Genomic DNA, 11,925 nt, shown 5'->3' with positions numbered 1-11,925 from the left:
TGCCCGGACGTAGATGCTCGTTCTGGACGACAGGCATCATTGGAAACAGGTATTCAATGTACATATCAACATGAAATGTAAGGATTCGTGAAAGACGTCGTGGGTGCAGAAGTGTGACATGTTTCATAATAAAGCTTGTAGATTCTGCTGAATAGGACAGCTTTGTCGATGACATTTGATTGAAAGTGATGGACCAGGCACTTACCAAATCCTCTTGATGCATCTCGGTGAGGATGGGCTCACTAGATGAGCTGAGGAAGTGGTTTGAAGATACTCTGGTGCTCTCCCTGCCGATGTCGAGTTGCCCATAGTAAACCAGTGTCGAGTGAGGTAACAAAGCAGAGACTAAGGAATAGACGGTGCGAATCTTTGGACCCCTACGCTGGAGAGTATCATTGTGAGATCTCAGGGTTTCTGCCGTCGACGGTGGTCACAAGGTAGATGTCGTGAACATTTACCTTCCGTTGACAACAATTGTCGCAAGCTTTCGTCCGAGAGGAACGAGCCGATAGAGCGATTTCCATGATGGCAGACATCAAAATTGATACAGCTGGTAGAGTTGAAAGTATGTTTGAATAAAAAGAAACGCAACTCTTTCCAGCTATTTTAGGAACGTATGACCGAAATTTGCCGCCCTGAGAACCGTGGGAAATGCAGGGGCCCATGCGCAAGATGGCGCATTCTAGCTGCAGGTGTGAACGAATTTAATAACCTCTGAAATCTACGCCATGGCGGAGCGAACTTTTCGACAAGTGCATCTATTCGGTCGGTCGCTCTTGACAATTTCCCCCCACCCCTTTTTCGTTAGTTATCCCTATCTAGCAGCACCACGACCATAATCTGGGCCGAGCCGAGTTCGACTTCACATATATACCGCCATTCTTATTTAACGTCTCAGGCTCCGATGGCCTCCCCATGCAATGGCTCCGTCGCTATTGGATGTCCACCAAGGGGATAAATAGCAATATAACGGCCCTAGCTTAAATGAGGTTCTCTACATTCAAAGCACTCAGGAGTGGTCATGCCCTCTTGGGAGTTTCGATGGTTGGATTGGGGTTTGTCGCATGCTGATTTTTCCTCCAATGCATCAATTATCTGGTGCATATGCCGCCTATTACCTCACCCGCCCAAGAAACCACTGATGGCAAAATAGGAGCCTTAGTGCCAGTTAAGTGCCACACTATAGAAAGCATTCTCAATCTGAATATATTTAAAATCCTTGGTATTATTTTAATAAAAATTGAAAGTAAAGCTTGGGTTGACTTATAAAGAAGCGCGCTGCATTTATAGGCAAGGCGACAAATGTTAGAATCTCGCAATTTCAAGACCTCACTATCGGCAATTGAAAGCCTAAAGATGAACAAGGTTCTTCAAATAGACACATGGCGCCACTGGAGATAAATGATTAAACCGGGGTGTACGTCTAGAAATTGAATAAGCCCCCAGAACGGAGACTCCTCTAATCTGGGGCTATCTTGTTTTGGCATGATCTCCTTCAATATATGGCGTACGTAGCATGGGCACAGGCCTGTCAAATGGATTGAAAACCCGAAGGGGAAAAATTATGAAACAGGTCGGAAATTGCCAGACGAGAGTATGAAACCAATGCGCTCGCTGTTCCCGACGCTAATGAAGGCTAGACCTAAAGCAAGTCGATCACTTTCCATATCAAGCCGCGAGGTATCATTCAACTAACTCGTGGAGCAAATGTAGACGTGCGTACTGCTTCCATGCATATTTCTCCAATTTATCATTGGATGGAATGTTACTGTACAGTGGCGCCGCAAAAGTCTGTGACCCCCTGTTTGACCGCCTCCTTAATATAGATTAGTGCTCGCCTAAACTAGACGTGACAGACCATACTATACTACTTAAGGTATCTACTAGTCCAGCATAGGAAAGCGGAGACAAAAGCGGTCAACAAGGGGGTCACAGACTTTTGCGACGCCACTGTATGCGAGCCGTATTTGCTTTTACCGAAATCAAAGGCTCCCCCCGAGCGTACCAACGCGCCCATGCTCATCCCCAGATTCACCATCCTCAAGGGGAAAGCACTCAGCCCTCATATCCTGTTTTATTCTCCAACCTTGGCTTTAAGCTTTTGGGCGGCATTTGACGGTATTTGAAGGTCTTTGCCGAAGAAGAGTTGGCTTTCCAAAACTAGGACCGTGGAGGTGAGGTCGCCGAAGGCGCGGTGAATTATCGGAGCTGGAAGACTCGCCAACCTAAAGGCACCAGATCATTCATTAGCATCCGCGGCCAGGTAAAAAGGGTCAGCAACTGTATTATCAGCAGTAGTTCATAGAAGGAATCATCTTCATCCATAGTCTGTTTCTTGTACTGGCAAATATCAATCTGCCTGAACTCCTCGTTTTCTCTAAAAGTATGCAGCAGATTTCTAACACCTGCCCTGCTGCTCGATCATGGTGGGATTGTCTAACGTCTATCGGAAGTAATGAGCGCCGGCACTCTGGGCGCTTCATCGTTACTGCAAATCGGAAATGCTGCCGGGCAAGCTTCTAGTACGGGGAATTGCTAAAACGGCACCGGGCGTACCACTGGACCTAGTGCTGACAGAAATAAGTCCACCGTTACACAAGAAGGTGATATCGTCGTAACTAACTCTTGACACTAACACGCTGAAGATTGCCGGCGCTATCTGCGGACTGTTAGCCCCACAAAAACTTCCCACGGCCCGCGGCGACCTGTCATCCAATAGGAATCCAGTCCAACAAGTTCCCTAGTACTATTCGATCATGATCATCCATATGCATGCCTTAGTGGTCTCTCTTCCTCAGTGTGGAGCAGACGGCACAAGAAAGCTGGCAATTTTCATATACATATAAATATCTAATGGTACATCTTTACTGCGTTTAAAGACATCAGCTTTCCGTTTGAAACCATCTGGCTTGGAACCCCGCTAGTTTCAAATCAAATCTAAACGCGGGCCTTAACCTGAAAACAAAAATGGCAATTCTCAACCTTGCATTAGATTAGGCACCTAATCTCTATCAAGATGTCGATCTACATACTCTTCAAGACAAGGTCAAGAAATTTCTCGGTAATATTGGTGCGACATACCGAAAGGATATTATCTGCGGAAGTAAGGGGCTTTATGTTTACACGGCCTCTGGTCATAAATTTCTTGATTGGACGTCCGGCCAAATGTCTTGTCTCCTGGGTCACGGCCACCCAGAAATTGTCAAAGTCATATCCGACCGCGTGGCAAATCTTGATCATTTGTTCTCCGGCATGGTTTCTCCAACGGTCATCTCACTTGGGGAACGCCTTTGCAAGATGCTGCGGGGTTATTTCGCCAATTACCGCACTAATCACCGCACCAATTTACCGCACAGGATTTTATTCATTTCCCACTGCGATAGAGACTGAGATTTTCTGGTCGGTACTGGGACAGTTTCGAGACCTTCATTTACACAGTTGTGTATGAGAACATTTAGATCGAATCTTCACGCAGAGGTCGGTCAAGGATCCGTAGTTACTGTAGCAGGCCTTGTAGACGAAATAGCGAGATTTCGGAGCAAGCTGAGACAATATAGACTAGTAATTCGATCTGACGAATGAGATGGAGGATGAGACCAAGAGGAACAAAATCCTGGATGCAAAGGTTGATTGGTTGAAGAAAGAACGAATGTCATGAAGCAGGTTGAATGATCGTGGCGCATCATATGCAGAGAAATAGAATATATCAGATGATTGAGACATGGTGAAGCTGTGTACGAGAAGGACTTACTGAGATGTTTCTTTGGGATTAGGCAAAAGGGCTTGGGGTAGTCAGGGATTAAGGGTGACCATCAGGGTAGTTAGGCTGGCCGTTAGGAGGGAATGTCCATCCAGAATCCCATCCCGTAGGAATCACACCATATGGCATCGGATGGGAATCATGAGGCTCCCGTCAGCAAGTAATTGCCTGCACTCTACGTGGCATACTCTCTGATAGGCTCTCTAATACACTAAGATCGATTTGCTGCTATGCGTCCTTCGCTATATCAATTAAAATAGCTAGGGTAGTGTTGTTATTTGGCATACGTAGTAAATCAGGCCGAATCTCATAGATCTTTTGCTTAAGTAAGGTCAAATGGTTCTTAATTAGATTAAGAACTAGTGAGTAAGGCGGCTAAATCATAATCTCACCGCCTAGATCTGTAATAAATTCGCGTACGATCTGTGCTGTGTATATTGAAGCATTATCTTGTTGAAAGATTAAAGCTAGGTCAATAAGTAAAGTTGGTAGGATTCGCTAATATAAATCAAGAATTATGAAGCGATTAACTCCTGACGAGGAGATTCCGGGTCTCCGTATAGAGCTACTAAGCTACTTCGACGAAGTAACCCAGAAAGTATAGCATAGAACATCTGTTTAACCTAGAATCCGCGACATAGTGTTAGCTAAACTTCGTCTTAGACTGCTTAGTCGGATAGACGTATAAAGCTATATGTAAAGATAGTCTACTTGCAGGGTAGAAAGCCTGTCAACTAGGTAGGAGAGCAAAGCACTAAGTCCGATTGTAACAGAGACTGTTTCTTGGGGGGGGCCTTCTTTCCTGTCCCCCCCCCACTGATCTTATATACAGTAAACCCTACCACGAGGGGGGTAACCACGTTGGCTTGCATGAGCTGTATGCGCATCGGCGGATGACTCTCCTCCGTGGAAACAGCGGTGAGAGGGCAGGGATAGGCCACCGAAGTGGTGCGCCATAGTTGATCTCCATGGCTGATCTCCTAGGGTGGCCTGAATCCCAAGGCCGAAAAGTGTGAATAGCCTCATGGTAGGAAATGTCATAACACTATACGCTAGCCGAAGCCGGAAGCTACGTTTAACTATATACTCGTCAGACTAGAAAACTCGATCAAAGTCTTCCTTAGTATAGTGTTAGTACCGTAAAGCCCAAGAAAGTCGTGTAGTAGTATACTCGGGTTTTAGATATAGCCGTTTTATAACTCGCTACCTCCGAAGACCCTCCGTAGAGAATAAACGCGTAATCGAGATTTTCTTGTATTTATGATCAACCTTAGAGAGTAGATCATCGTACGAAGATCGTGGATCTTCGTGGATCTTTTCAAGGATCTTTTGACGCTCATTATCATCTAAGATCTTTAGGCGCCCGGATCGTTTTCGGGATTCTTCCTTATGTTAAATACGAGATCGAAGACAAGTCATTTTGATAGTAGATAGCGGTAGATCTAGATATTTTTCATGGATTTAACGATAAGACCACCTTGCAACCTCTTTTAAGGTAGTGATTTAAGTGCGTAGGTTAACGTCTAATTCGCAGTTCTTGCGTCTTAGCTATGTAGTTAGAGGTAGTATAGGAGGCCTACGCGTAGTAGGGATAGGCCCTCTAGGTATTGAAGGGCTAGGCACTAGTAAACCAGCTCTTGTGCGAGGCATAGTTGTGTGGTCGATGATCAAAATATTGCATATAATGTGATACGCGACTACGATGTACGCAATTTAGGGGGTTTGTAGGCTATAATGGGAAGGCGGTGCTGCTGGCGGTCAAGTAGGGGGTCACAGACTTTAGTAGCGCCACGGTATGTAGGGTGAAGAAAGATGTCGAAGAAATGGAGTGGTAACTTACCGCTAGGACAGGTGGATTACAGACTGACCCACATTTCCTTATGTTTTGTATAGTAATTTGGTATTCCTGGTAACTTGGCTATCGTAGCCCCAAGTACCAGAACCATTCAGGGTGTATTTCAACCTACTCCGGGGCATCTTCTATTTTGACTCAATCAATCATCTTATTCATCTGATGCTGGTTCCCCTTGATCTCATTCGTCAACATGCATACTAGTCTATACTGTATCAGCTTGCTCTGACATATGTTGTCAAACTGAAAACATTTGAATTGCCTCTGTTAACACCCCTTTGCAATAGACAGATATAATATTTTGCGACATCTGACACTACAAAAGTGAAGAGAACAATATTGTCAGTCGCTGGAAGTGTAGCTTGGGATTCTATGGAAAATTTTACATGTTTGTTGGCTTGTTGTCTTCGGCAGACAATCAGCGATGCCGCTATGTGCAAAATAGGCAGCTTCCTTCCGTCAGTTGCTGGACGGTCATGAACTATTTGAACTATGACCTTATTATTATCATTATTATTATCAAGTACTCAAGGTCAAATACTTGTTAACAACCACTGTAGAAGAAATACCGTCGTTTCTGGGGATGCATCCGATCTGCAGCTTCCGATTGGGTGGGCACACTGTCCGATAATTTGAGAGCTTCTTGTCTTCCGACAAGACAGCAATTGAATCCTCAATTTAAGTATTTAGCGGGCGTTCGGGGAAACGAAGGTTTTCATCAGAGTATTTGGTCGTATTCAGTGCAGGACTAAGACCGCGCTTGCCCTGATTTGAATTAGGGTCTCATCTCCCACAACGCCCCTAGCTTGGGAACCTCGTGCAACGTCCTCGGAGTTATCCACTCGCTGGCAGCGGCTTAATGATGCGGGAAATTTCATTTATCCTGACCCAAAGCTCGGCCAGTTAGCCTTGTACGCCACGGTGCTTTGAGCTCACCAGCACCAGGATATGCCGAAAAGAGCCCCACAATTGTTAGGCGAAATCTCGATCGCGGAGTTACGGGATGACCTCACATCTTTCCAGATGCTTGAGCATCTCTTGAATGAGAAAACCTGGAAGGCAGGTTAGAAATACTGTACAGCGTCACCAGCAACCCCAAATTCAGTAAGAACCCCACTTACAAAATCATCTGGCATCCAAGTTCAATCGAGTTTGACTGACCATCAAGATGGGCGACAAAGCAGGAAGCAAGTGGCTGAAGTCCAGACTATCGATGACGGTCAACCCGAATGGAATTTTCAAAATGTGGTGGCCAATACCGGGAAGCCGTGGTGCTAGGAGCGTCATTTCCTCCTCCTTCTAAACTTGGGGATGATCATTCCGTACCTGTCTTCAACCAAAAACAGCGATGATGGATTGATGCTTAACGGTCTGCAGTCTATGAGCCAATGGCAGCACTTCTTCGGCTTTTCGACAGGCACTTGACTAGGCTCTTTATGAAAAGGGGTAATCTTCGACCAAATCCTGGCCTTTCCCATTGCCCCGTGGCTCTGTGGCCATACTGGTCGTCGCTTTCCTTCATTCATCGGATCGCTTCTTTTAGTCATTGGCGCCATTCTCCATTGCGCTGCGCAGGACTTTGCCATGTTTTTAGTTTCCCTTATGATCGTCGGGTTTGGTGGCCTGATTGCGGTTGAACCGTGGCGGATGTTGGTCAGTGAGCTTGGGTACCTAAATCATCGCTCTGTCCTGGTAGGCTACCACAATAATTTGTGGTACTTGAGTGCAATGACAGCCGCGTGGGTGACATATGGAACTTACTGCATGGGTCCGGATGCATCATGGGCCTGGCGCATCCCCCCCTACTCCAAGGGCTCTTCCCCTTGCTTCAGGTGCTTGTCGTGTATCTTCTTCCGGAATCACCACGGCATCTAGTGCGAAAGGATCGCCATGAAGATGCGCGGAAGGGCTATGAAGATGTGCGGAAGGTGTTGGTGAAATAATATATCGGTAGAGATGAGATATCGCCTTTGGTAGATTTTGAGATGAAGGAAATCATGCTGCAGATCCAAACTTCTAAATCTGCTTCCAAGTCTGGCTATAGCAAGTTTCTCAGGACACGCGACAATCTGCATCTTCTTTTCATCATCATCGCATTGCCTTGCCTGATGCAGTTTGTCAGGTAACGGTCTGATCGCTTATTGCCTGCATCTCATCCTGAACTTAATTGGCTTCATCTCAGACCCACAGCAACTGCGTATCAATTGTGGCTTGACTGTGCTGAATCTTGGTTTCTCTCTTGCTTTAGCATCGCTGATGGAAGTGGCTGATCGCCGAAGATTGTTTCTTTTCTCGATAGTGGGGATGTTGAACTGTTACGTGATCTGAAAATCCTCTCTGCAATCAACCAGGAACGGGGTTTCCAAGGATAGTTCTCTCGGGACTGGGGTTATAGTCATTATCTTCTTCTACCAATTTTTCTACAATGCGGGTCTTAATGAGCCGCCGTGGGTCTGCGTTACTGAACTCCTTCCTACCAATCTTCGGGCTAAGGGCATGAACATCATGCAAATGGCATCTGTGCTCTGATCTCTAATGAGTAGACAATTTCCGTTGCGATGGGTGTGATAAGCTGGAGATATTACGTCGTTTACTGTTGTGTTATTGCCGTTGAAATTGCCCTTGTCTATATTGGTACCCAGAGACCAAAGGTCACAGTTTGGAAGAATTTTCGTTGATCTTTGACGGAGAAGAAGCTTTTGGCACTGAAACCAAGAGGAATCTACCAGAGGAGGTCTGAGTCGATTCTGAATGTGCATAGTTAGTGCGGGTCGCAGTGAATTTTCCAGAGTTTCAGAAACACCGTGGAACCCCAAATCGGCGTTCCAATTTAATGTACATCATCCGATGCAGATTTTATGGCTTTTTTCTTCTGCCCCGCAAGTTTTAGCGCCAATATTGGAGTTTTGACGGAAAAGGGACAAAAAGGCTCCGGTCTGTGTACGACCCAGCCGCAGCCTCGGAAAGATTGAGTGGTAGTGGCAACGAGAGCAGGCCACGTAGTAAAGGATCCTAGATCGAATTAAAACAGTGCCTCTTCTCACGAGCCCCATGCAAGATTTCTTCCCGTGTTAGCGATGTGTGGGGGAATTATAGCCTGAACATCGAGTCCGCCACTTTTGCTCCGACTTTTCCCCGCAGTGTTGGACCTCCTCCGAAACTCCGCCGTCCAATCATTGGCACAGAGAGGCACGGCTTGGTTGCATCCATGTTACTAGCTTATGATTTGATTGCCGTGTCGCATGCTTGGCTCGGCACTACTTTCTCAAAAATGTCACCATGAATTTTGGAGAAAGACCCCTGGGCACCATTTGCCGCGTCATGCCGAGCACAGGGGCTTTCCCCAATCCCGGGTCATGGGGTTTTGCACTTGCCTATATGTTCGAGTGGACATTGGGGCTAATATGAGGGGTCTTGTTGGAAGCAAGTTTGCTTCGACGCCTTCGTGAAAGACAGACTATAAAAAGGTGACAAGGACCCGGAATCTTTTCAGGGTCTCAATATATGAGAGTTTCCAGCCCCTTTCCAATGATACAGCTTTTATTCTCTGTTTTGGCAACCACCGCGGCAGTCCGAGCTTATAGCTTGGGGAGTGCCGGATGGGATGCAGCTTATTCAAAAGCCGAAAGGGCATTGCACAAGCTCAATCAAACTGAAAAGATCGGTATCGTGACTGGTGTAACTTGGGAAGGGGGACCTTGTGTCGGGAACACATACTCTGCCGAGTCAATCGGTTACCCATCGCTGTGTTTGCAGGATTCACCACTTGGTGTTAGAGACGCGAATCCTGTCACAGCTTTCCCAGCTGGTATCAATGCCGGTGCAACATGGGATCGCAGTCTGATGTACGCCCGCGGCGCTGCAATCGGCGCTGAATCAAAGGGACTAGGTGTCAATGTGCAATTAGGACCAGTCGCAGGACCCCTTGGGAAAAACCCCGATGGAGGCAGGATCTGGGAGGGCTTCTCTGTCGATCCTTATCTGAGCGGTATTGCGATGGAGGAGACGATTCAAGGCATGCAGAACTCTGGCGTTCAAGCATGCGCCAAAGTATGTGACACCTGCTACATAGTGAACAACCTTTCTGATCAGATGAATAGCACTGGCTTGGAAATGAGCAAGAACACAACCGAGAAACCATCAGCTCTAATATTGGCGATCGTGCGGCGCATGAGCTGTATGTCTGGCCATTCATGAACGCCGTGAAAGCAAATGTCGCCTCTGTTATGTGTTCATATAACAAGGTCAACGAAACATGGTCCTGCGAGAGTGATGCTATTTTGAACAAGCTGATGAAGGACGAGCTCGGTTTCCGAGGCTATGTCATGAGTGATTGGAATGCACAGCATACTACTGTTAACAGCGCTTTGGCTGGACTTGACATGACCATGCCTGGAAGTGACTTCAATTCCCCACCCGGTAGCATCTTCTGGGGAGTGAATCTGCAGGACGCTATTGCCGCTGGCTCGGTACCTCAGGCTCGCCTGGACAATATGGTCACCCGAATCCTGGCTGCCTGGTATCTCCTTGATCAAGATGAAGGTTACCCCGAGGTAGCCTTCAGCTCTTGGAATGGTGGCAATGCCAGCGTCGACGTGACTGATGACCACGGCTCTGTTGCTCGCGTGGTTGCCCGTGACTCGGTCATTCTGTTGAAGAACCAAGGCAAGGTCTTGCCTATTACCAGACCGAAGAGCCTGGCTATAATTGGCTCGGATGCCGTCGTCAATCCAAATGGACCCAATGCGTGCAGTGACCGCGGTTGCGATAATGGCACGCTGGCCATGGGATGGGGTAGTGGTACCGCGCAATTCCCGGTTAGTCATGATCGATTTTGCGAATAGACCCCAAAGCTAACTTGCCTATCAGTATCTGGTCAGTCCTCTCGATGCAATTCAGGCACAATCTGAGAGGACCGGCACCAAGATCATTCAAAGCACCACCGATGACACTATTGCGGCGGCCAAAGCTGCTGCAGCAGCCGAGACCGCAGTGGTTTTCATCAACTCCGACTCCGGCGAAGGGTAACTAAAACACCTCTTATGCACCAGGTGTAACATGCTAATTTTGTGGCTTTCCAGATACATCACCGTGGAAGGTAATGAAGGCGACAGAAACAACCTTGACCCCTGGCACAATGGCAATGCACTTGTCGAGGCCGTCGCCGCTGAAAACAAGAATGTCATTGTTGTTGTGCACAGCGTTGGACCCGTAATTCTTGAAACCATTGTCGCCCAGCCAAACGTCAAGGCAATCGTCTGGGCCGGAATTCCAGGTCAAGAGAGTGGAAACGCCTTGGTCGACGTGATGTACGGTGCCGTTTCTCCCAGTGGAAAACTACCCTACACGATCGCCAAGCAGCGCAGCGACTACGGCACCGGCTGGCTAAATGCCGAGGTTGATAATTTCAGCGAAGGTCTTTTTATTGATTACCGCCACTTTGACGAGAGCGGTCTCGTCCCTCGCTACGAGTTCGGATATGGCCTTTCGTACACGACCTTTGCTTATAGCGCCATCGGCATCCATGTCTTTGCCGCTGCTGGGCCATCAACAGGACCCATCATTCCAGGTGGCCCGTCTGAGCTTTTCGAGCCGGTGGGCGCTATCACGGCTCTCGTTCGGAATAGTGGTTCAGTTTCTGGCTCTGAGGTTGCGCAGCTTTACATTGGTCTTCCGGATTCTGCTCCTAGGACCCCGCCGAAGCAGTTGCGCGGGTTCCAAAAGCTGAAGCTCGCAGCTAAGCAATCAACTTTGGCCTCTTTTGAGCTTACTAGACGTGATTTGAGTTACTGGGATGTTGCGACACAGAAATGGGTCGTGCCTAGTGGCACATTCAAGGTGTATATTGGTAGCTCGAGTCGGGATATTCGTCTGCAGGGTACATTCACTGTTAAGTGGTGAACTCGAAGGTCATCGGAGTACATACCCCATGATTGATGGATATTAAATTTGCAAGTGCCTGAAGCAATTTTAATTGTATATGCCATTTGTATCGAGACTTGGACGTAAATTTCGGGGTAGTCAGCACACCGTCATGGGTCGGGGTAGATCTTTTTCCCAACGCGCTTGTAAGCAGTTCAGACGCTGGTATCACCTCTTATCAAGAAGAGACATACCACAGAAACCAACAGTACTACGAAAAGGAGCCGAAGGGCTCAAACGCTTATCAGCCTATCCCAAAATCTCGTTGGGGTATTTCGCGACAGGTATAAGATACCCCATAAATGGCTCTTATCTGTGAAGTCAAACATGATATAAACGATGTATGGCCAGTACCAGAATCCCTGTAGATACGCGAATGAAATACAAAAAC

The 11,925-nt window shown here is 47.2% G+C and overlaps 3 protein-coding genes across 3 annotated transcripts; all 3 read left to right on the top strand.

Annotated features, from left to right (window-relative positions):
- Positions 1 to 6,923: 6,923 nt before the first annotated feature.
- N7458_003665 (uncharacterized protein) lies at positions 6,924 to 7,555 on the top strand (the record flags this gene model as incomplete). Its single annotated transcript, XM_056907048.1, has 3 exons — positions 6,924 to 6,981; positions 7,057 to 7,304; positions 7,337 to 7,555. 3 exons carry the CDS (start codon positions 6,924 to 6,926, stop codon positions 7,553 to 7,555), a joined length of 525 nt encoding a protein of 174 aa, XP_056771155.1.
- A 42-nt stretch (positions 7,556 to 7,597) lies between these two features.
- Positions 7,598 to 8,141, top strand: N7458_003664 (uncharacterized protein; the record flags this gene model as incomplete). The annotated part of the gene is made up of 3 exons (XM_056907047.1): positions 7,598 to 7,659; positions 7,727 to 7,894; positions 7,964 to 8,141. The coding sequence occupies 3 exons, from the start codon at positions 7,598 to 7,600 to the stop codon at positions 8,139 to 8,141; spliced, it is 408 nt and encodes a 135-aa protein (XP_056771154.1).
- Positions 8,142 to 9,140: 999 nt separating this feature from the next.
- On the top strand, positions 9,141 to 11,513 carry N7458_003663 (beta-glucosidase; the record flags this gene model as incomplete). Its single annotated transcript, XM_056907046.1, has 4 exons — positions 9,141 to 9,662; positions 9,713 to 10,429; positions 10,482 to 10,636; positions 10,694 to 11,513. 4 exons carry the CDS (start codon positions 9,141 to 9,143, stop codon positions 11,511 to 11,513), a joined length of 2,214 nt encoding a protein of 737 aa, XP_056771153.1.
- Between the last annotated feature and the right edge of the window lie 412 nt (positions 11,514 to 11,925).

Source organism: Penicillium daleae, assembly GCF_028827525.1.
Source record: "Penicillium daleae strain IBT 16125 chromosome Unknown utg000002l_segment0_segment0, whole genome shotgun sequence".
In the NCBI taxonomy this organism is placed as follows: Eukaryota; Fungi; Ascomycota; class Eurotiomycetes; order Eurotiales; family Aspergillaceae; genus Penicillium; species Penicillium daleae.
The sequence above is the reverse complement of the archived record's forward strand: the minus strand, read 5'-3'. Positions and strand labels throughout refer to the sequence as shown.